General features: G+C 39.5%; 1 protein-coding gene across 14 annotated transcripts in view; it reads right to left on the reverse strand.

Annotated features, from left to right (window-relative positions):
* Positions 1-25,577, reverse strand: part of WFDC8 (WAP four-disulfide core domain 8) — a 34,857-nt gene extending 9,280 nt beyond the window's left edge. For 4 of the 14 annotated variants that reach the window (XM_070247152.1, XM_070247150.1, XM_070247151.1 and 1 more), the window contains exons 1-2: positions 3,660-3,834; positions 610-750 (exon numbers count right to left, since the gene is read on the reverse strand). In XM_070247152.1, the coding sequence (XP_070103253.1) occupies positions 610-750; positions 3,660-3,831 (313 nt within the window). In that variant the 5' untranslated portion in view covers positions 3,832-3,834. The other 10 variants (XM_070247153.1, XM_070247156.1, XM_070247157.1 and 7 more) reach the window with 10 other exon arrangements.
* Between the last annotated feature and the right edge of the window lie 299 nt (positions 25,578-25,876).

Raw genomic sequence — 25,876 nt, forward strand, 5'->3', positions numbered from 1 at the left:
AGCAAAGCCTCAATCCTAGAGTAGATTCTAACAGCTTCTTCCTGAGATGCCTCATGTTGTCTATGTTAAACATTCGACTTCACTACAACAAGTAATAAACCCAACTTGTTCAACTACAAGTGTGTTCCTGGCGGTCTTTGGCCAAAGGGCGTTGGCAATAGGTATTCGTTGAATGAATGAATCTATATAAAATGCATAGTTCCCTATTATTAGATGTTCAATACTTCGAGCTACCAGAAAACCTCCTTGAAGGGAAAAGGATCCAAAAACAACCCTAGCAACTAAGTTGACTGAGGTTTATGTTTGCCACAGTGCCAACAATAGTCTCTTGATCCACAGTAAGCATGAAACAAGTATTAGTTATTCGTGAATGACTGAACGTTGGACCAAAGAATGTGGGACCAAACATTAATATTATCCTATTGATGCCCACCATGCCTAGACTCATCGTTTGTACTTAAGAGTTGGTAGTCTAATTAGAGAAGCAGAAAAGCATGAACCCTGGCTTCTTTGTCCTGCCATTCAAGGGAATCATTCAGCCAGTTCTGGACAGAGAAGGAAGTAGGACACCTCAAGAGGCACCGCTGCTCCCAGCCTGGATGCCACTACCTTGATATGGATCCATGCACTTCTTTCCACAGGCGAAAGAGCAGCACTTCAGGTGTTCGTGGCAGTTGAAATCCGTTTTGCATGAGTCTGGAAGTTTACTTGTACAGGTAAGCCTCTCTTTGGGGCACTCGCCTGGTTTGTCTGCAAGAAAGAAATGTCCAAATTCACCTCCCTTGAGAGTTTCAGCTGTCTCTCAATAGTGAAATTCTCTCACCCGTATCCTCTACCTTCCATCCTCAGTTTCTGCTCTGCTTGTATTTAGGGACTGAGCCTGCCTCTCACCACTCTTAGCCCATTCAGATAGATCTGAATCAGGAATTTATGCCCAGGTAGAACTGAAGGGGAAGCATCTTGAACGCCAGGGCAGGGGGTTGGATAAGAACCAAGACCCTTGCCTTAAATTCAAGATCTCATCTCTATTTTAGAAACTTGATATTTTAATGCCTAATTCCTCTGCCTCCAGTATCTTAGTTGACAGGGGAAATTAATTAGTGAGGAGTGGTGGAAATATCATGGAAATAGAAGTCATGAGGTCTGATTTTGACTCCTGACTCCTTGTGAGCTCAACAGCAAAGTGTCACTATATGACTTCGCAGTTACCACTAAGGGTAGAAGAAACGGTAAAGTGGAAGGAGCATTGTATGCAAGGCAGATCTGGCTTGGGAGCCTGACTCCAATACAACTAGCTAAATAATCTTGGAAAAAATGTCTTTCTTTTGTCTAAGTCATAAGTTTCCCATATGTAAAATGAGAATTACAATCTCCACCTCACAGGCTGCTTATAAGGGTTAAGTGGGATGATACCCATAATGCACTTATCACAGTGCCTGGCACATGGTAAGAGCTTGGCAGATATGGATTTGCTTCACCCCTGTTTAGGGCTAGACATGGCTTCTTGATTTCAGTGCTTGTAGTAGGCAGAATTCTAAAGTTGCACCCCCACGATTGTTCTCCTCTGGTTATTGAATCAAATGCTCATTTAGGTACTGCTGTGAAGGGATTTTGTTGATGGAAATAAAGTCCCAAGTCAGTTAATCTTAAGATACAGACATTAGCTGACCCAATCTGTTGAGTCCTTTAAAAATTTTTTTCCTTGATTGGTACAGAAGAAGAGGTCAGAGAGATTCATACTATAAGAGGAATCCAACTGCTATTAGTGGTTTTGAAGATGGAGGCAGCTAAGTGCCTAGTGAGGGTGGCCTCAAGAAGCTGACAGGTGGTAAGGGAACCTCAGTCCTAAAATTGCAAGGAAATAATTCTGCTAACAACCAGTGAACTTGGGAGAGAACACTGAGTCCCAGATAAGAACTGCAGCCTTGGCTGACACCTTGATTTCAGCCTGGTGAGAACCTGAGCAGAGAACCCAGATGTACCACATTAGACTTTTGACGCTTCTTAATTTGTTACACAGCAACAGATAGTTAACATAATGCTTGATATGGCTCCATGGCTCTAAACAGCATCTCCCCAGTGGAATCTGACCAGAGAGGAATGATAATTTAGAATACTACTAAGTCTTGGAATCACAAAATTTTAGAATTGAAAAGATCATATTTATCATTAGTATCAACCTCCTAATTTCATAGGTTAAAAAAAGATTAGGTCAGATAGGATAATACAGTGTGCTAGGGGCAGGTCTAGGACTGCCAATCCATGACTCACTCCAGAAGCCCCACATCTTCCCTGAGGACTGGCCACTAAGACTTTTAGCACTTTCCAATTATATTTCTTACCCCCATACCACTCTTAAGGCACCCTCCAAGGATGACTTGAAGCTAAGAAGAGTACACGGCTCCTAATCTGGAGTGTACATTGAAATCATCTGTGCATCTTTCAGAAAATATCGACAGTGGACTGAATTAGAATCTCTATACAGTGAGGCCTAGGGACTCAAATTTTTAAAAGGATCTCAGGTGATCCTGAGCAGGAAATTGGGCACCATGATGTAGGCTACTACTTGGGAACCTGTTCTGGGTTTGGGCACAGACAGAGTTAAGCAAATCAAATAGGGACACCTCCATAGAGGTAAAGAGGCACAGAAACCTTGGCATTATGGAGACAAACTTCCCCTCTCACTAGTGTGGACTCCAGCCAGTTCAACCTTTTTCCTGCTTCCTGGGGCCACTTAAACCTTTGTTTTGGTTCCAGTTGTTGTAGCTCCTTCCCCCACTGTCAGCTTGAACCTCACTTACAATCCTCCTTCCTCCTTGTCACCCTTCTCAGCCACTTACCTCACATGTACAGTCTCCTCTCTGATACATACCTCACGGGGTCCTCTGCAGTTACTGAGGATGCTCCCCAGACTTTGGTCTCAGCCCAGCCCCATCATTACTTGACTCATAGTTCCTGAGTGATCACATCCATTCTCATGATCCCAACTGTGATTCCAATATCTCCCTCCAGACCTATCCTCTCTTCCAAGCTAAAGACACTTATATCCAACCACCTGGGGAAAACATCATTTGGGCATCTTATAAGCACCTCTGTTCCAACATGTTTAAAACTGAACTAGAGTCTCCCCATATCTAAGCAGCACCTTCCTCTCTCTATTTCCATCTTGATCTTTGGCATCAACAGTCCCCCAGTCTGTTATTAGAACCTCAAGATTCACTCCTCCCTCTCCATCACCCCAGCATCCTATCAGTCATGGACTTGAGTCAATTCTGTCTCCTAAATCTCTCTCCAAACTCCCTCTCTTCTCTCTCTTTACTACTACTTCCTCAGGTTGACTCCTGACCTCCTCCCATCTCTCTCCTCAACTATTGCAACAGCCTCCTCACTGGTCCTCTGCCCTCAGGCTCCTGCCTAGAGACTGATTAATTTAAAAAATTAAACTTGGAAAAGATACATACCAGGAAAAGTTAGGGTAATAATTTTGGGGGGAGCAGGTGAGGGAAGGATTTGAAGAGCCCTGGGTGAATGAGTGGGGCTAGTTCTCTGAAGCCACAGTAGAAGTGGCCTCATCCAATACGAGTCCTTGTCTTTTGTCTAACCCTCAGTCCCCAAGAACACCTCCTAAGCAAGAATGGCTGCAGCTTTTCTGAACCCACGTTTGACTTTTTTGCTCAGCGATGCAGATGTCTGCTCCAAAGAGAGGAAGAGAAGCACCAAAAGCGCTACATTTCTCCAGGAGAAGGTGGAGCTATGGAGAGGAAGCTGCCTGTGTGGGATGAGAAAAGAGGCAGGGGTTAAGCATGAGCCAGAGAGAGATCCAAAACACATGCAGAGGAACCTTGGAGATGACCCATCAATTCCCTTAGTTCACGGATGAGAAAATCAAGACGCATAATGGCGAAGGGATCTCTCTGAGGACACGTGGCGAGTAGGGCAGGACCTTCAATCCCAAGACTCTCTCAGTGGCCCCACACTCTGCCGTGGTCTTTAAAATGTCCTACCAGACAATTGCCCACTGTCTTGCTCCTGAGTGAGAGGCCACACTTGAATGATCACAGGGATTTGTCTGGAACAGTTGCAGGGCTGGTTTGCCCACACTCGCTCCTGGGGCAACTCCAGGCACTAGTGAGCGTCTTTTCTTTGCACCACTCATGACAAGAGACTGATGGTATGAGATTTGCAGGAGGAGTTGGGCATATCCCACTGGGACTTAGTGCCCTAGGAGCAAAAAAGATCCCAGATAACCTTGGGTTGACAAAGGGATCCCTCTTATTCTGTCTGGTGTTATCCAAGCCTAGGAGCTTATGATACCCCCAAACAACCACATAAACAGATGCTGTTCCCCTGCTCCTTCAAACCTCCATTTTCCATTTGGCTCTTCCTGGCCCTTATGTATTTTTTCAATTTATCGTGTGAAGAAGCGATAATACCTTACACTGTTACCTCTCTTGGAGTAAACGCATTTTAAAAACAGCAAGAGAGAGAGAAAGAGACAGAGGCAGAAAAGAAGGGAGAGAGAGAAAGAGAGCAAGTGAGCGAGAGAGAATGTCTTTATGCCAAAGTATGCATCTCTAATATTGGTGGAACTTCAGACATTGAGAAAGAAGTAGAGTCTTTTCCAGAACTCCTGGAGCCATATTATGTTGTTGCCTATGGGTAAAGTTCATGGCAGTTTATCCTCCCCCCTGCCTAAAATTTGAATCCTGTATCCTTTCCAAATTTTATAAGATGCCTGGACTGTTCGATATGGGAATTATGGCCCCAAACACAGTGATCTTGATTTTGGTCCTGGCTTGGCCACTTATACCGGTGGCTGTTCCTTGGATCCTCACTGTCCTCATCTAGAAAATGGGAATGACACAACCTACCTGGAAGCTTTGTTGTCATTGTAAGGATTAGATGAGATAGTGTGAAGACTATTCATGAAGTGGTATGGAATGGCCAAAAAATTAGCGTTTGGTGTTGGACTCGGTTCACATCTGGGACCCCCCACTTACCAGCTATATGGTCTTGGCTCAGTCACTTAAACTCACTGAGCCTCAGTTTTTCATAAAGCAAATAGTAGTAACACGAAATTCATAGATATGAAAATTGATTGAACTATTGTGTAAAGTGTGGTGACTAGCATATAATTAGTGCTTAATATATTTTAGTCAGTAAACAAATAATAGAGTGAATGCAAAAAAAGGTGGTACCTGTTGTCTTTTTAGCTTTTGAGTTCCTAGTCAAAGACTGTGTATGTCATTACATCAGTTTCCCCAAAAGATTAGCCAAAAGGCCCTATGGTGCCTTAAATTCTTAAGATCAAGTCACTCTTTTGGTTTGAAATTTTACCCTTTAACTAGTAACACCTACTAACCTGGTCTTGAGAATTAGTTGATCAGATTAGCTTGTAGTCAGTTAGTAGGAAGCAGAACTCATGGAGTGGCATGGGGGAGAGACACAGATAAATAGGATTGCCAAATATAATATAGGATGTCTAGTTATAATTTTTAGCATAAATATATCCCATGCAATAAAGGACCATAGTTATACTAAAAAATTATTTGTTGTTTATCTGACATTCAAATTTAGTTGGTCATTCTGTATTATTATTTGCTAAATCTGGCAACTCTAAAGCAGAATTAATCCATTTTGATTGGAGGGGGATTTATTTGGGCAAGAAACTACAAAACATGGGCCCTGTGGAGAACAAATCAAAGCGTACGGAGGTGTTGCTCACTGGGGCCTCTGGAGAAGTAGGTCAGACCCAGAAGGCATCGGCACAGAGTGCTGCAGAAATAACACAGTAGGAATGGAGAGACGCTGACTGAAGTCCAGGTTCCACCGTCAACTCACTATGTCAGTTTGGGTTGTTTATCTCAATCCACGCATTTGGAAAATGAGTGCATTCAACTAAATCAGTCCTACTCATGCTGGCACACCCATACCCTGGAGGAAGCAGAAGGATTTTCCAGATGGTACACAGGCACAGATAGATTTAAGGACATTATGTCCTGGTTTGTAAATTCCACATTTACTTTTCCTAAGTTGGTCAGCCTGAGAAAGAGCCTGCTGCAGTCTGGAGTTCTCATTTGCTATCTTTCTTTCATAAAGTCCTTCTTCTTAAAAAAAAAAAAAAAAAAAAAAAAAAAAGAGGGTCATACTTCTTACCTATCTCTTGCGTGTCCCCAAAGTGTAAAAACTTCTGAGTTCCAAACAAAGCAACAATTTGAGAATGCTTTTCCTGAGGATGCTTCCCCAAGAGCAAAGCAAAGAAAGTGTGGGTGAGAAACACTAAGGGGTCAGTACCTTGTTTTACTAAAGTGACAAACTCATAGCAAGTCGCTTCGCTATCCCTTTAGCTCTCTATCCTAGAACTAGAATTCAGAAATGTGATGGTTGCTACAGGTATGTGTATTAAAACATTTATTTCAATTGAAAAATGAAGTCAGTCTCTGTGGGAGAAAGTCATCTGATTTGGTTGATTGAGGACTGACTTTGCCAATTCGTTGATCTGGTTAACACTTTTTCATAAAAATCCTGAGTTAAATCTGTGACATCAAAGTTAAAAAAGGAAAATATTTAGAGCATGGAATAAGGTAAAAGCATTTTATAAAAAAATATATTATCAAAGTTAATTGTACTCAAACTTTCCAACACTTACAGAGTATATCAGATTAAATAAGATGTCTAAATAAAAGGGTAATAGGTATAATTAAGGACATTATTAATCATTCGGTAAGTGCTGGTAAAGCCTTTTTGGTAAACTTTCCAAAAGTTAAGAAAATCACTTTTGATTTGTGATCAGTATTCTAATTACTAGGAAACAAATTCTTTTAAGTATAAGGTTTCTAATTCACTGCCTTTATAAAAATTAAAAGAGAGTTTAATCCAGTTGTTGGTTAATATTTAAATTTCATCATTAAAATAATTTTTTTATTATAGAGCATTATGTGATTTTTGGCAACTTACTGGAAGTTCAAAGAACCAAGTGACACACCTGTAACAAAACTCCTTGCGTTCCTGTGCACTCACATATCATTAAGAGATGCACCACCTATAGAATTTTGTGTATCAATAAAATTTTGATTTATCAATAGTTTCAATGTATTTATTTATATACTTATTATTGTTATGTTATTTGGATAACAAATGGAATGAAAAAATCAATCCATAAGCAAAAATTTTATTCCTAGAGTCTTATGGTCACAGTAAATGAAAAAATTAAATTTTAATTTATAAGTGTTTTTATTGCATAGCAGTATGAAAAGGTGATGAATAAAAGACTTTTGAGCCTAAGATTATATTCCACTAGATTAAAAGTCTGTGCAGCAAGAGGAACGGAAATAGGAATTCGAGGAGAAGAAGTGTTGTAAAATTTCCAACTGTCAAAGTGCTTTTCACGTATTTTTTAAATGGATGATTGTGGGTATCAAATTAATATGGTATTTTGACCCCAAGGGATTCATTTTTAGAAGTTATGTAGCAATTTTTTAAAACTATTAATATTTACAGCATGTTTTCATAATGCACTTGAGACTCATGCATGTTGTTGTGTGTTGTTTCTTTTTACTGCTGAGTTATCGTCCATCAAATGGATGTACCAGAGGTTGTTTATCCATTCACTAGTTAAGGGACATTTGTATTGTTTCCAGTTTTTGCTGTTATGAATAAACCCCCTACAAACGTTTGCATACAGGATTTTGTATGAACATAAGTTGTCACTTCTCCCGGGTAAATACCAGGAGTGGGATCGCTGGGGGATATAATAAGCATTTGTTTATAAGAAACTGCCAAACTGTTTCCCAAAAAAGCTGTACTGTTTTGCATTTCTACTAGTAGTGTATGAGAGTTCCACTTGCTCCACATACTTGCCAGCACTCAGTAGTGTAAATGTTTTTATTTTAGTCACTCTAATAGATGTGTAGTGATAAAATTGCAAGATATTTTAAGAGATTCAAGTAATTAGCTTAAATTTCTGGAACCCTAAGAATTGAAGTCGTTTAGAATGATGGTAGGGAGACTTTTCCTATTTTCCCACTTCCCTTAGGATAATGTTTCAAACCCAGTGGGCTCCTCGGTCCCTGAGCCTGATTAGTCAGAAGTTTCCCCAGCACCCTATCATTGAACCTACCTCTTTGCCCAGTTTCCCCACATGGCAGAGGTTGCTCTTTGCAGTAAACTGAGGAGCATTTTGCAATGGAAAGGTCTACAGATGGCCAGAATCTGGGGGAAGAATGTGAATTTCCAGGTTACAACCTTTGAGAACTACAGGTAAGGCCCCACTATGACTCTACCATATCCCACTACCCCTTCCTGCTCCCCCACTGGGAGCACACCCAGCCTCAGGTCCTATTTCCGTGGCTGAAAGCTCCTTGCTCATGTCTCCCTCATCCCAATGGCATGGCGTGTCTCCTCCACGGCTACTCAACCAGGAATGTGTTTTTAGCCTCAGTCACCGGGCAGGAGACCTTGAGGAAGGCAGTTAGCTCCATGGGTCTCTTTAATACGCCTCGCCCTAAGCTCAGGCAGAGTAAGTAGACGCCTCCTCCAAAGACACAACCTTCTAAATAACTCCCACTCAGCTGTCTGCATTCTTATTAGACTGAGGAAAGGCAGTCTCTAAGTGTGGAGTGTGGATCACTGTATATCTCTATAGTGTGTTATACAAATATCTTAACTCTTTCTAATTTTTTTGTCTCTTTGATCTGTCAATAATTGAGAAAGGTGTGTTGAGGACTTTCAGTACAGCCATAGATTTCTCAAGTTATGCCTGCAATTCCATCAATGCTTGTTTAATATATTCTGATTCTATTGATTTAGGTAAATACGAATGTATTTCTGGTGAATTGAATCTTTTATCATTATTTAGTGACCTCCTCTCTATGCCTAAAATAAAGATTCATCTTAGAATTTGCCTAGAATTTTTCCACCTTTTTGCTTTCAACCTTTCCATGAACTTGTTTTTTATTTTTTAAATATTTTATTTTTTCTTTTTCTCCTCAAAGCCCCCCGGTACATAGTTGTATATTTTTAGTTGTGGGTCCTTCTAGTTGTGGCATGTGGGGTGCCGCCTCAGCATGGCTTGATGAGCGGTGCCATGTCCATGCCCAGGATCCAAACCTTTGAAACGCTGGGCCACCAAAGCAGAGCACGCAAACTTAACTGCTCGGCCGTGGGGTGGGTCCCTGAACTTATTTTTAAACCATGTAAATCTACATTTAAAGAAAAATCCAGTCTTACAATCTTTACCTATTAATTGACACTTATGGACACTAATGACCTATTAGGATTCATTTCTACAATCTTATTTTAAGTTTTCTATAGTCTATCGTCATTATTTGCAGATTCTGTATTTGTAAATTTCTTTCATTTTTGTTTTTTTGTCAAACACTCAATAGCAAGAAAACAACCCTATTAAGAAATGGGCAAAGGACTTGAGTAGAAATTCCTCAAAAGAAGACATATAAATGGCCAATAGATATATGAAAAAGTGCTCAACATCACTAATCATTGGAGAAATGAAAATCAAAGCCACAATGAGATGTCACCTCGCATCTCGTTAGGATGACTATCATTAAAAAGACAAGAGATAATAAGTGTTGGCAAGGATGTGGAGAAAAAGAAAATCTTGTGCCCTTTTGGCGGGAATTTAAATTGGTGCAGCCACTGTGGAAAACAGTATAGAGGTTTCTCAAAAAATTAAAAATAGAGCTACCATGTAATACAGCAGTCCTACTTCTGGGTACATATCCAAAAGAAATTAATGCATTATCTTAAAGAGATATCTGCACCCCCATGTTCATTGTAGCATTATTCATAATAGCCAAGTGTCCTAAGCGTCCATGGATGGATGAATGGATAAAGGAAATGTGATATATATGACTATTATTCATCCTTAAAAAAATTCTGTCATCTGCGTCAACATGGAGGAACCTAGAAGATATTATGCTAAGTGAAATAAGCCAGATACAGAAAGGTAAATACTGCATGCTCTCACTTACATGTGGAATCTAAAAAAGTTGGACTCATAGAACCAGAGAATAGAATGGTGGTTGCCAGGGACAAGGGGGAAGGGAAATGGCGAGATGCTGGTCAAAGGGTACAAGCCTTCAGTTATGAGACAAATAAGTCCTGGAGATGTAATGTACAGCATAGTGACTATAGTTAATAATACTGTACTGCATACTCAACATTTTCTAAGAGAGTAGATCTTAAATGTTCTCAATGCACAAAAAAAGAGGTGACTGTGAGGTGGTGGGTGTTTTAGTTAGATTGATTGTGGTAATCATTTCACAATATATACCTATATCAAAATATTACAATATATACCCTAAATACAAACAACTTTTATTTGTCAATCATATCTCAGTAAAGCTGGAAAAAGTTTTTAAAAAGAAGGTTTCACTGGGTATTCAGAACTGGATTAACAGTTACTTTCTGCTAGCACTTTGAAAATATATTTCTACTGTCTTTAGGCTTCCCTGGCAACTCTGGAGAAATCTTCTGTTGATCAAATGATTTCTTTCTTTTTGTTTTGTTTTTTTTACTTCAGTTATATATTTCTGGGTATGCTATTTGGTACTTTTTAAATATTCAGGTCATTTTTATGTTCTCTTTGACTAGTCATGCTGTTACTACCATCTTTTGTTTTCTTTCCTGAGCACTTTTATTTTGCACTCTGTATACAATAATACCAGTATCTGAATCCTTTGTGAATCTCTGCTATTTCTCTTGACTTTCATCTTTTCTTGTTTTCTTAAACTGTGTGTGGATTTTTTTTTCTTGAGAGCTCTTATATTTAATCAAAGCTTGTCTTTAAAGGTACTTTATCGATAGAATTTCTTGGAATTCTGTATTTAAGAAAGCATTTCCAAAATCAGTTTGTTTTACACATTACCCTAACAACTCAGGCTGTTTTGAGTTGAATTCATAGCTTCAGATTTCTCAGACTACACACATGCGCTAATTCCTGTTCCACTGTCATGTAAAGAAATTAGCCTGTAGTTAAAAATTCTTGGAGGAGTCTTTTTTCCCCCACTCTACTGAATGAATAAATAAAGTGTGGAATGTATATCCAATGGAACATTATTCAACCTTCAAAAAGAAGGAAATTCTGACACGTGCTCCAAGATGGATGATCCTTGAGGACGTTATGCTAAGTGAAATAAGCCAGTCGCAAAAAGACAAATACTCTATGATTCCACTTACATGAGGTACCTAGAGTAGTCAAATTTATAGAGACAGAAAGTAGAACGGCATTTCCAGGGCCCGAGGGAGGAGGAAATGGGGAATAATTGATCAATGGGTACAGAGTTTCAGTCTTGCAAGATGAAAAGACTTATGGAGATGGGTGGTGGTGATGGTTACACAACAATGTGAATGCACTTATACCACTGAACTGTGTAGTTAAGAATAGGTAGGACGGTAAACTTTGTATGATGTGTATTTTTCCACAATTAATAATAAAAGAAAAGACACTTTTGATTTCTGCTCAGAGATGTAGAGAGCTGAATAAACCTCCCAAACTTACATTGAAAAAAGCTGGATGACTTTTCTTGAACTCACCAGAGTGCTAAGACCACAAGGCAAACAACCAGTCCAGAATCTATGGAAAGACACGCACCTGCAGGGAGAGATAAGCCATGAGCATTGATTACCTGTAGGACATCCAGCCAGGCACCAGTAAGAAGAGTTCAGCTAGGGTGGTTGGCAAATTGCTGGAGGCTGAGCGTGCACTGGCAAAAGAAAGTGAAGTCCCTGGGGCTGCAAATACCGGGGAGGAGTCCACACCCTCTTGTAGACTTTTTCTCCGGGAATCCCACTGGGCTTTCTTAGAGAAAATTTTTAGAGTTCTAAAAAAGTCTCCCTTGTGGTACAGAACTGGGGAGGGGACAGAAGGGCAGGAGCCACTACAGAAGGGGTGAGAAATTCTATCTGGAAGCTTTCCTTTCTTTCCTACTGAGTGAAAGCTTTCATCTTGGGAGAGAGGAGCACACTATTGTCCTAAGGGTTCAAGTGAAATCTCATTGCGGCTGTGGGAGGGGCAAAAATATTCACCAGATTCAGAACTTTGTCCTGGGGCTGGGGGAAGGGCAGGATCACTAAGAAGACCACATCTCTAAGACCCAAGGACACCATGTGTGCGTAAGACTGAGGCTTAGTCAGAACAGACCCCAACCACCCCCACCAGGCTGAAAGCACCAGTGACAAGTAACTCGGAACAGTCATTCTCAGAGACACAGCACAAAGCTGAGAGTGGAGCAGTCATCTGGAAAAAAACCCTCTGGGACCCCAGCTTCACCCTAAACACAGGTATGTGTGTTCTGAAGATGGAATTTGAACTTTGCGGTGCACTCAAGGTTGCTACAGCGACAATAAACCAATAAACCACAGACTTACCCTGGCTCTGAATTAGATTAACACTGACTCTCACACTAAAGGCTAGTAGAAGAAAGGTGAGCTCATTCCCAGGGATAAAAACTATTTCCTGGTTCTGGTTCATTGTCTCTCCCACTGAACACAGCTATAAAAACTGAAAAGTAAGTAATTGTAGGCAAGCTGGGAAAGAAGATTACAGTTCAAGCACCACATTACTGGCCATGAGTTTGCTGCGATTTTTTCCATCTGGTATCCCCAGGCCAACCTGGAAATAAGTGCTAGGGTGCAGATAGAGAACTTCAAGAGAAACCCTCTAACCTGGGCTTCATGCATGGGAAAGGGAATTTGTAATGCTCAGAAGGGGGCCAGAAATCCCGTTTTTTCTCTTTCTCTCCTTTGTTCTTCTGCACCCTAGCTCCTAAGAAATCCTATGGCTGTGATGGCAGCAGTGGGTATTGGGCAGGTGGAAAGAGCCAAAACTCGGAGGGAGGGAAATCTTCCTCTGTTGGGTGCAGCTGTACTTCTAAAAGAGTGGGTGGACCTTCATTGCCCTGTTTGTTTTTTCTCTCTTTGTTCTCCCACCCCTTGCCCTGGAAGTGGATGCAGTTATGCAAGTGCCTAGCAGAGCAGGGTAACCAAAGCCCCAGCTGTTAGGAGCCTTGGGGAAACAGAAGGTACTGGGGAGATCACAGGGAGGGGGAGCTCAGGAAAGTGAACTTATGCAGTTGTTTATTTACTCCTGGATTCACCTCCAAGCTGTGCATGTATGGATGCGATCCTATTTGACATACTTTGAGAAATGAACTAACAGATACACCCCACCTGGGTCCCAGACTAGCCACTAGGTGGTGCCTATGCAGGGAAGACCTAAATGAACTGGAAAGGCTTTGAACTGAACCAACATTGGAACCACAACCCACAGAAGACAGATGAACCTTTCAACCTGAACCTGACCATTTCAGTTACCTTTGAGAACAAAATATCAACCTTCTCTATTGGATTTAAACAAGACCCAGAGTTTCATAATATAATATTCAAAATACCCCATAAATACTCCAAAATTATGTAGCATATGAAAGAAAAGGAAAATACCAATTCATATGGAAAAAGACTATAAAAAGACTCCAATTTCAAGGTGAAATAAATGTTATATTTATCTGACATAGACTTTAAAGCAGCTATTATAAAAATTCTGCAGCAAGTAATCATGAACACTCTTGAAACTGATGGAAAAATAGTCTCAGCAAGGAGACAGAAGATATAAAGAATGAAATGGAAATTTTATAAGGGAAGAACATAATGGAAATTAAAAACTCACTGCCTAGGCTTAATATCAGAATGCAGATGACAGAGAAATATCTAGAAAACCCTAAAGATTCCACTAAAAAACTTTTAGAAACAGTAAAGGAATACAGTCAAGTTGAGGGATACAAAATCAACGTACAAAAATCAGTTGCATTTCTATACACTAACAACGAAATAGCAGAAAGAGAAATTAAGAACACAATCCCATTTACAATTGCAACAAAAAGAATAAAATACCTAGGAATAAACTTAACCAAAGAGGTGAAAGATCTGTACACCTAAAACTATAAAACATTGTTGAAAGAAATTGAAGAAGACACAAAGAAATGGAAAGATATTCCGTACTCTTGGATTGAAAGAACTAACGTCGTTAAAATGTCCATACTTCCTAAAGCAATCTATAGATTCAACGCAATTCCTATCAAAGTTCCAACAGCATTTTTCACAGAAATAGAACAAAGAATCTTAAAATTTGTATGGAACAACAAAAGACCCTGAATAGCCAAAGGATTCCTGAGAAAAAAGAACAAAGCTGGAGGTATCACACTCCCTGATTTCAAAATATACTACAAAGCCATAGTAACCAAAACAGCATGGTACTGGCACAAAAACAGACACACAGATCAATGGAACAGAATTGAGAGCCCAGAAGTAAACCCACACATTTATGGACAGCTAATATTCGACAAGGGAGACAAGAGCATACGATGGAGAAAGGAAAGTCTCTTCAATAAATGGTGTTGGGAAAACTGGACAGCCACACGCAAAAGAATGAAAGTAGACCATTCCCTTACACCATGCACAAAAATCAACTCAAAATGGATTAAAGAATTGAATGTAAGACCAGAAACCATGAAACTTCTAGAAGAAAACATAGGCAGTATCCTCTTTGACATCGGTCTGAGCAGCATATTTTCAAGTCCCATGTCTGACCAGTCAAGGGAAACAAAAGAAAAAATGAACAAATGGGATTGCGTAAAAACAAAAAGCTTCTGCACAGCAAAGGAAATCGTCAACAAAACAAAAAGACAACCTAACAATTGGGAGAAGATATTTGCAAACCATATATCAGATAAGGGGTTAATATCCAAAATATACAAAGAACTAATACAGCTTAACAAAAACAAAAAAAACAACTATCCAATTAGAAAATGGGCAAAAGATCTGAACAGAGATTTCTCCAAAGAAGATATACAGATGGCCAACAGGCATATGAAAAGATGCTCAACATCATTAGCTATCAGGGAAATGCAAATCAAAACTACAATGAGGTATCACCTCACTCCGGTCAGAATGGCTATAATTAACAAGACAGGAAACAGCAAATGTTGGAGAGGGTGTGGAGAGAAGGGAACCCTTGTTCACTGCTGGTGGGAGTGCAAACTGGTGCAGCCACTATGGAAAGCAGTATGGAGTATCCTCAGAAAATTAAGGATAGATCTGCCATATGATCCAGCTATCCCACTGCTGGGTATTTATCCAAAGAACTTGAAAGCACAAAGGCATAAAGATACTTGCACCCCTATGTTCATTGCAGCATTACACACAATAGCCAAGACTTGGAAGCAACCTAGGTGCCCATCAAGGGACGAATGGATAAAGAAGATGTGGTATTTATACACGATGGAATACTACTCAGCCACAAAAAGTGATGAAATCTGGCCATTTGTGACAACATGGATGGACCTTGAGGGTATTATGCCAAGTGAAATAAGTCAGAGGGAGAAAGTCAGATACCATATGATCTCACTTATAAGTAGAAGATAAAAACAATGGCAAACAAACACATAGCATTGGAGATTGGATTGGTGGTTACCATAGGGGAAGGGGGCAGGAGGGAGGGCAAAAGGGGTGATTAAGCTCACATGTGAGGGGATGGACTATAATTAGTTTTCAGACCGTGAACATGATGTAATCTACACAGAATTTGAAATATATTATGATGTACATCCGAAAATAAACAAATAAATGAAAAAAAAAGAATGCAGATGACAGAGAAAAGAGAAGGAACTTAAAGACAGATTAATAGAAATTATCCAATTTGAACAACAGAGAAAAATATACTGAAATAAGATGTACAGAGTCTCAAGGACAATGACAAAAGTTCTGACATCTGTGTCACAGTCCTGGAAGGAGGGGAGAAAGAGTACAATGCTAAAAAAAATTTGAGGAAATAATGGCTGAAAATTTCCAAATTTGTTAGAAGACATAAGCCTATAGACTCAAGAAGCTTGTGTGAACATTTAAGATTTACTCTCTTAGCAACTTTCAAGTATATAATACACTGTTATTAACTATAGTCAACACGCTGTATATTAGATACCCAGAACTTAGCTTGTAACTGGAAGTGTTTAGCATTTGACCAACATCTCTCTCTTCCCCCAACCCTTAGCCCCTGGTACCTACTATTCTACTTTCTGTTTCTATGAGTTAAGCTTTTTTTAGATTCCACACGTAAGTGATATCATGCAGTATTTGTCTTTCTCTGTCTGACATTTTTCACTTAGAATAAGACCCTCAAGTTTTGACCCTGTTGTCACAAGTGGAAGATTTCTTTTTTCTCATGGCTGAATAATATTCCATATTCCATTGTATATATACACCACATCTTCTTCATCCATTCATGAATTGAATGGAACTTAAGTGGTTTCCATATCTTGGCTGTTGTGAATAATGCCGCAGTGAACATGGGAGTACAGATATCTCTTCAAGAACCTGATTTCATTTCCTTTGGATATATGGAAAGAAGTGGGATTGTTGGATCATACAGTAGTTCTATTTAACTTTTTGAGAAAACTCCAGACTATTTTCCATAGTGGCTGTCCCAATTCACATTCTCACAAACAGTGCACAAGGGTTCCCTTTTCTCCACATCTTTGCCAATACTTGTTAGCTCATGTCCTTTGGATGATGGGCATTCTAATAGATGTGTGGTGATATCTCATTGCGGTTTTGCTTTGCATTTTCCTGATGATGAGTGACGTTGAGCATCTTTTCATGTACCTATTGGCCATTTGTATTTCTTCTCTGGAAAAAATAGACAAAGCAATCATAAAATTTGTATGAAGCCATGTTTTTAAATCATTGTTTTTTTGCCCACTGAGTTGTTTGAGTTCCCTATATATTTTGGATATTAACCTCTTATCAGATATATGTTTTGCAGATATTTTCTCCCATCCCATAGTTTGCCTTTTAATTTTGTTGATTCCTGATTTTGCCACGCAAAGATTTTTTACTTTGATATATTGCCACTTGTTGATTTTCATTTTTGTTGCTTATTCTTATGGTGTCATATCCAAAAAGTCATTGCCAAGACCAATGTCAAGGAGCTTTTTTCTATGTTTACTTCTTAGAGCTTACAATTTCATGTCTATGTTAAAGTCTTTAATGCATCTTGAGTTGATTTTTCTGTATCTTGTAAGATAGTGGTCTGATTTCATTCTTCTGCATGTAGTCATCAAGTTTTCCCAACACCATTTATTGAAGAAACTGTCCTCTCCCCATTGAGTATTCTTGGCTCCTTTGTCAAATATTAGTTGACTGTATAGGCAAGGATTTATTTCTGGCTTCTTTTTTTTTGGTGAAGAAGATTGTCCCTGAGCTAACATCTGTGCCAATCTTCCTCTACTTTTTGTATATGGGATGCTGCCATAGCATGGCTTGATGAGCAGTGTGTTGTCCCAGGATCCAAACTCGCAAACCCCAGGCCACAGAAGCCAAGCACACAAACTTAACCACTATGCCACCAGGCCTGTCCCTTATTTCGGGCTTCATGATTCTGTTCTACTGATCTATGTGTCTATTTTATGTCAATACCAGACTGTTTCGATTAAAATAGCTTTGTAATATAGTTTGAAATCGGGAAGTGTGATACCTCCAGCTTTGTTCTTTTTTCTCAGAATTGCTTTGTCTCTTCAGGGTGTCTGTGGTTCCATACAAATTTTACAATTGTTTTTTCTATTTCTGTGAAAAATGCCAGTGGAATTTTGGTAGGGATTACATTGAATCTATAGATCTATCCAAAGGATCTATAGATGGCTTTGGGTAGCATGGACATTTTAACAATGTTAATTCTTCCAATCCATGAACATAGGATATTTGTATCATCTTCAATTTCTTTCATCAAAGTCTCATAGTTTTCAGTGTACAGATCTTTCACCTCATTGTTTAAATTATTCCTAAATTATTTATTGTCCTTGATGCCATTGTGAATGGAATTGTTTTCTTTGTTTCTTTTTTAGAGAGTTTGTTGTTAGTGTATAGATGTGCAACTGCTTTCTGTATATTGATTTTCTATCCTAAAAGTTTACTGAATTTGTTTCCTAGTTCTAACAGTTTTTTGGTGATTCTTTAGAATAGTCTATATGTCAGATTATATCATCTGCAAATAGAGAAGATTTTACTTCTTCCTTTCTGTTTGGATGCCTTTTATTTTTATCTTGCCTAATTGTTCTGGCTTGGACTTCCAGTACTATGTTGAATAAATATGTGTAAGATAGGATGAGAGAGGGCACCCTTGTCTTGTTGCTGAACTTAAAAGAAAAGATTTCAACCTTTCACCATTGAATATGATGACAAGCTGTGGGCTTGTCATATTTGGTCTTTATTATATTGAGGTATGTTCCTGCTCTACCCAGTTTGTTGAGGTTTTATCATGAAAGCATGTTGTATTTTGTCAAATGCTTTTTTTGCATCTATTGAGATGATTATATTATTTTTATCTTTTATTCTATTAATATGTTGTATCATATTTATTGATGTATGTGTTGAACCATGCTTGCATCCCAGGCATAAATTCCACTTGGTCATGTTGCAATCTTGAATATGCTGTTGAATTTGGTTTACTAGTATTTTGTTGAGAATTTTTGAATCTATATTCATCAGGGATATTGGCCTGTAGTTTTCTTTTCTTGTAGTGTCCTTCTCTGGCTTTGGCATCAGGGTAATGCTGGCCTCACAAGATGAGTTTGGGAGTTTCACTCCCCTCTATTTTTTGGAGGACTTTGAGAAGAATTGGCATTAATTCTTCTTTAAATGTTTGGTAGAATTTACTAGTGAAATCATCTGATCCTGGGCTTTTCTGTATTGGAAAATTTTTGATTACTGATTCAATTTCCTTCTTGATATTGGTCTGTTCAGATTTTTTATTTCTTCATGATTCAGTCTTGGCGGGTTGAATGTTTCTAGGAATTTACCCATTTCTTCTAGGTTATCCAATTTGTTGTTATATAGTTGTTCGTAGTGGTCTGTTACGATTCTTTGTATTTTTGTAGTATCAATTGTAATGTCACTCTTTCATTTCTGATTTTAATTATTTGTCTTCTCTTATTTTTTCTTACTTAGTCTGGTTAATGGTTTCTCAATTTTGTTTATCTTTTCAAAAAACCAGCTGTTAGTTTCATTAATTCTTTCTATTGTTTCATTTATTTCTGCTCTGATCTTTGTTATTTCCTTCCTTTGCTAACTTTGGGCTTAGTTTGTTCTTCGTTTCTAGTTCCCTGAAGTGTAAAGTTAGGTTGTTTATTTGAGATCTCTCTTTTTCTTAATTTGGGTGTTAATTTCTATAAACTTCTTTCTTAGAACTGCTTTTGCAGCATCCCATAGTTTTTAGTATGTTGTGCTCCCATTTTCATTTATTTCAAGATTTTTTTAATTTCTCTTTTGATTTCTACTTTGACCTATTGTTTGCCCAGGAGTGTGTTAATTTCCACATATTTACTAATTTCCCAGCTTTCCTCATGTTATTGATTTCTGATTTCATACTATTGTAGTCAGAGAAGATATTTGGTATGATTTCAATCTTCTTAAATTTTCTAAGACTTGTTTAGTAACCTATCACATGACCTATACTGGAGAATGTTCCGTGTGCACTTAAAAAGAATGTGTATTCTGCTGCTATTGGATGGAATGTTCTGTACATGTCTGTTAGGTCCATTTGGTCTAAAGTACAGTTCAAGTCCAATGTTTCCTTGTTGATTTTCTGTCTGAATGATCTATCCATTGTTGAAAGTGGGGTACTAAAGTCCCCTACTATTATTGTATTACTGTCTAGTTCTCTTTTCAAATCCATTAGCATTTGTTTAATCTATTTAGGTGCTCCGATATTGGGTGCATATATGTTTGCAATAGACATATCTTCTTGATGAATTGACCTCTTTATCATTATATAAGGACCTTGTTTGTAATTATTACTGTTTTTGGCTTAGTCCATTTTGTAAAAAATATAGCTACACTTACTCTCTTTTGGTTTCCACTTGCATGGAATATCTTTTTCCATCCCTTCACTTTGTGCCTATGTATGCCCTTAAAGCTGATGTGAACCTCTTGTAGACAGCATATAGTTAGCTCTTGTTTTTTTATCCATCCAACCACTATATGCATTTTGATTGGAGAAGTCTATCATTTACATTTAGAGTAATTATTTACAGATAAGCACTTACTAATGCCATCCTATTAATTATTTCCTGAATGTTTTATAGTTCCTTTGCTCCTTCCTTTCTCTCCTGCTGACTTCCTTTGTGAATTGATAATTTTAAATATTGGTACACTTTAATTACCTTCTCTTTATCTTTTGTGATTACTGGAGGTTTTTGCTTTGTGGTTTCCACGAGGATTACATAAAAGATCTTATAGAAATAACAGTCTATTTTATGCTGACAACAATTTAACTTCAATCACATATAAATCTCTACCCTATTACTTCCACCTTTTTAATTTTTGGGTGTCACAATATACATCTTTTTATGTTATGTATTCATTAACAAATCATTGTAACTACAGCTATTTTTCATGCTTTTGTCCTTTAACTTTCATACTAGGGTTAAGTGGTGAACACACCACCGTATTACTGTGTTAGAGTATTCTGAATCTATCTATGTACTTACCTTTACCAGCATGTTGTATATTTTTGTACGTTTTCATGTTACCGATTACTGTCCCTTTATTTCAGCTTGAAGATCTCCTATCAGCATTTCTTGTAAGGCAGGTCTAGTTTGACGAACACCCTCGTCTTTTGTTGGTTAAGGAAAGTCTTTATCTTACCTTCATTTCTGAAGAACAACTTTCCTGGGTAAAGTACTCTTTGTTAGCAGTTTCTTTCTTTCAGCACTTTGGATATACCATCCCATTCTCTCCTGGCCTGAAAAGTGTCTGCTGAGAAATCCACTGATAGCCATACAAGGGTTCCTTTTTATGAAAAAATAATTTTTTTTACTCTTGCTGCTTTTAAAATTTTCTCTTTGTCAAACATGAAAACACGAAGGCCTAAAGATACATGCACCTCTATGTTCATCGCAGCATTATTCACAATAACCAAGACTTGGAAGCAACCTAGGTGCCCATTAAGGGACAAATGGATAAAGAAGATGTGGTATATACACACAATGGAATAGTGCTCAGCCATAAGAAATTATGAAATCTGGCTATTTGTAACAACGTGGATGGATCTTGAGGGTATTACGCTAAGTGAAATAAATCAGAGGGAGAAAGTAAAATACCATATGATCTTACTCAAAAGTAGAAGATAAAAACAATGACAAACAAACACATAGAAACAGAGATTGGTTTAGTGGTTACCAGAGAGGAAGTGGGGAGGGAGGAGGGCGAAAGGGGTGTTCAGGCACACGTGTGTGGTGATGGATGGTAATTAGTCTTTGGGTGGTGAACATGATGTAATCTACACAGAAATTGAAATATATAATGACATACACCTGAAATTTATATAATGTTATAAACCAATGTTACTGCAACAAAAAAAAAGAAACTGAAAAAAAAAAGAAAATAGTTGAAGCCAATTTCTGTGAATTTAGAACTGTCTTGCCATTCTTTCAAGTTACCCAGAATCTTTATGTTCTGTTTTATATTTCTTTGAAGAAATAAGACATTTTTCTTTAATAGCTTATTAAAATGATATTAATATTTAGCATTAATATTAAAAAACCTTTAAAAATGCAGATTACCTTTAAAAAAAATTTTCTCTTTGTCTTTGATTTTAGATGGTTTATAATTATAAGATGTATTGGTGAAGATCATTTTGGACTGAAATTTTTGGGTGACTTATTAACTTCATAAACTTAGCTGTCCAAATCTCTCCAAGGTTTGTGAAGTTCTCAGCCAATATTTCTTTAAATAAACTTTCTTCCTCTTTCTCCCTCTCTTTTCCTTCCAGGACTCCAATGATACATAGATTGTTTCTTTTAATGGTGTTCCATAAGTCCTGTAGACTTTCTTCATTCCTTTTCACGCTTTTTTCTTTCTACTCCTCTGATGGAATAGTTTCAATTGATCTGTGTTCTAGCCAGCTGACTCATTCTTCTGCTTGGCCAAGTCTGCTTTTGAAGCTCTCTGTTGAATTTTTCAATTCCATCACTATACTCTTCAGCTCCAAAATATTTTGGTTCTTTTCTATCTCTTTGTCGAACTTCTCATTTTGTTCTTGAATTGTTTTCCTGATATTGTTAAATTGTTTATCTATGTTCTATGACAGCTCTCTAAGCATCTTTAGAACAAATTTGTTCATTATTTCTTGAGCAATTCCTGGATCTCCATTTCTTTGGGGCCATTTACTAGAGGTTTGCTGTATGTCTTTTGTGGAGTCGTGTTTCCTTGATTCTTCATGATCTCTGTAGCCTTGCTTAGATGTCTGAGCATTTGAAGAAGCAGTCAACACTTCCATACTTTACTGACTGACTACAATAAGGGAAGGCTTTCACCTGCAGGTGGGAGCATACTAGAGCGTGTTGTGACCCTGGGTCTAGTGGTGCAGGATGTCAAGCAGGGGCATATGGCAGCACCAGGTCCAGAGGAGCATGATGTCTCTTTGGCTCAGGCTGACAGAATTCACAGCATCAACAACTGTGTGGCCCTTGTGAGTACTTCGGGGGGGCCGGAGTGGCTTCAAGGGCTGTTGTGATCCTCAGCAGCACCTCCAGGTCCAGCAGTTAGGGACCAGGGCAGGCAGTGTTGGTGGCCAGAGCTGGTGGTGTGCACACTCTTGGCTGCAGGGGCTGGCTGGAGGTGCCTGTGCAGTGGTAGGCACCAGTTGCAGACACATACATAGTGGGGGTGGGGCAGGGCATGCAGCAAGTGCAGGAGCCAACTATGGGCTCATTGGAAGCTGCAGGGACCCTGGCGGTGGGAATGCACAACCGTGGCTGCTGGGTCTTGTCATGGGCACATGGCATTGGAAGCCTGTGATTGTTATTGAAAGCCTGGGTTTGGGCCAGGGGTGTGCAGTTGCACAGCTGGAGGGGCTATCTGCAGACGAGTGCAGTGGTGCAGGCTGGTGACTAGAGACACATCCTGAGCCTGGACCACAAGCAGCTGCAGGGACCCTAGCTGTCCGCGTGCTTTCCTGTGGCTTCACAATCTCCCCCGGGGTGTGTGCACTGCAGTGGAGGCCTGTCATGGGCGTCAGGCTGGTAGCATGCAAGTGCACAGATGGAGGGGCCAGCCCCAAGCATGCACACTGTGGTGGTGGTCAGCTGTGGGGGTCTAGGTTGGCATTTTGCAGTCACACAGCCACAGAGGCCTGGACTGGCTACCAATACGGTTTCTGGGCTCCAGTTGGAGTAGGGGGTAAGGAGTAGGGAGGGACTAAGATGTCTGGTTCAGTGACTGTGAATACCTGTGGGGCAAAATCTAGTGACATCTTCAGGGGTCTGTGGTGGCTATGCTGGCCATTAGTTTCTTCAGTGGTGGAATCTGCTGGGTTTGTCTGCAGAGAAGTTCACTGTTTATCACAATCACTCCTACTGTGTATCACAATCACTCCTACTGTGTGGCTGCTACCGGTAGGCCCTGGTTTTCTTCCTTTTTCCTACCTGTGTCTATTTCTCAGTTTTGCTGGTTTGGGTGGGGTGAAACAGAAACCCCAAAAGGCTGAGAACTTGTCCCCTCCTCCCGCTCTTCCTTTCCTAGTGAAAGGAATTCTTTCTAACTGGGAGGTTTCCTCTTGGTGCTGAGCAACGCTGGCCTAGGGGATAGGGTGATGCAGGCAAAATGTAGCTGTTCTTCCTTCTCATGGGGTTATTCTCAGGGGTTTTGTTCCAGTGTGTTGCTTAAATGGACTCTAGACTCTCCCGGAGCTGTTTTTGCTCCTAGATAGCTGTCTAATTGTTGATATTTGTTGGAGGACAGAGGTTGGGGTCTCCTATGTCACCATTTTGTTGGCATCACTCTGTATCCACATATTTTGGTACGCCAGATTTTCATTTATCAGTTAAAAATATTTTCTGTTTCCTATTGTGATTTCATTTTGATCATGGTTCCTTAGAATTGTTTTGCTTAATTTTTAATTAATGGAAAATTTTTCTAGCTATTTTATTTACTTCTAGCTTATTTCCACAGTGGTCAGTTTGATTTCAATTTATTGACATTTGTTGAGACATTTTTTAAATGTCCCACGTGCTCTGGAAAAGAATGTATATTCCACAGTAATTCTGAATTCGTTTCCAGATAAGTTGATTGGTTACTCTTTTATTTATTCACAGTTGTTCAAATCTTCTGTAGCCTTGCTAAGTTTTTTTTTTTTTTTGTATTAGTCTATCAGTTACTGAGAGAAGTGTGTTAAAATTGTCTGCTTGTCAGCCGTGCTTCTGACAATGGCAGGCCAGTTTACTTGGGACCGATCCTTCCAGTAAAGCTAGAATGAGACCCCCCTGGAGGACTCCCAGTCCACACCTTTGGATACCAGTCACCTCCCACTTCTGCAGCATCCAGAGTGGGTTAGCTCTAGGCTTTGAAGCAAGGCAACCAACTGCAAAGGCTCAGAGTGTTCCTTGGTGTACCTGGGGGTGAAGGAAAATGTCCTATCTGCCAGGTGGCTCCAGAGTTTTTTCTCAACTGCTTCTCATTTCTAACTGCTCAGCAGGAAACAGTTCATTGGTTTTGTCCTAAGGCAATCACCCCTTGCTCATCCAGGAGAACACTAAGGATCTGTCCTCCTTTGCCCATCTCAGTTAACGCTGTCTCTGGACAGTGCCCCTCCCCGACCCTATTCCCCACTGGAACCCCTACTTCAAGCACATCTCCAGCCTCTGACATAGATGTGTTTCAGGAGACTCAAGTACAGAGGTGTTTGGAGAATGAAGTCTGTGTATCCGTTTGTCTTCAACTTACCGAGTGAACTCAGGTGGGTTCAGCCTGTGAACAGTCTTCCCTATTGGTTCTCCTTGCTAATTTTAGCAAACGATACCTCTGCCTACAGGTTTTGTGGGTATAACAGAGACCAGAAAGGAAAATCAGAAAAGGCAGACTATAACATGCCACGGACCTAGAGCTTAATAGCAAATTCCTGATCCAAGCTTGTTTGCAACTTCATCTGTTGTTGCTAGGGGCAGGGGGAAGATAAGGTGTCAACTTTTCATTTCCTTCAAGTTCCCTTTCCTCCCCTCTGCTCCCAATTCTATATTTAATCCTGTCAAGGAGGAAAATAACTGTCACTCTGAGCTATACACTTCCTCTCCATCCCTCAAGGTAGGACCAATCATCTCTTCTTCCAGGAAGCCTGATACCACAACCCATAGCAACCCCTGTCTTCTATACTTTAACGCACTGCCTGTATGTCCCATTGGTCCCTTCTTGTCATGCCCCATCCTGGTTTCTACTTGTCTGGATCATAAGACTTAACTCTTCCTTGAGCTATATGCCAACAGATAGAGTTAGTGACACCTCTACTCACATGGAGTGGCCCTTGCCACAAGCCTGGGCACGTGGTAAGTTCTCTGAAGGATGCTTTTTCTTTGTAGGAGTTCTTACATTTGAAATCCCTGTAGACCCCAAATGATTGAATAAAGAATGGTAACAAATTAGGCATTGTCTGGGAAGAGAACTTAGGGAGGCCAATGGCATTTCCTTTCGATTCTAGACGATTGGTGCCGTCACCTTCAGGGAAGATTATACCTCCATGGATTAGTTAAAAGGAGAGGAAGCTTTTGGGGAACTACTAGAATCACAGGCCTGAAATAATGGGAGAAAGGCTGCATCAAGTTTTGCGAGTCTCAGAGGGACAAGGTTTTCTGTAGCCATAAAAACATCCCACACATTAGCAGTTTTCCCCAGCTATATTAGTCCATGAACAAAGAGTAGAGTTCAGAAGTTCTGCTAAGGAGATCAAGCCTCTAAAGGGTGAGAAGGCAAGGAGATCCAAACTGGAGGCAGGCATTGGGGGGTTAGGTAAAAGATTAGGGACAGCGAATGGAACTGG

Source organism: Equus caballus, chromosome 22 (assembly GCF_041296265.1).
Source record: "Equus caballus isolate H_3958 breed thoroughbred chromosome 22, TB-T2T, whole genome shotgun sequence".
In the NCBI taxonomy this organism is placed as follows: domain Eukaryota; kingdom Metazoa; phylum Chordata; class Mammalia; order Perissodactyla; family Equidae; genus Equus; species Equus caballus.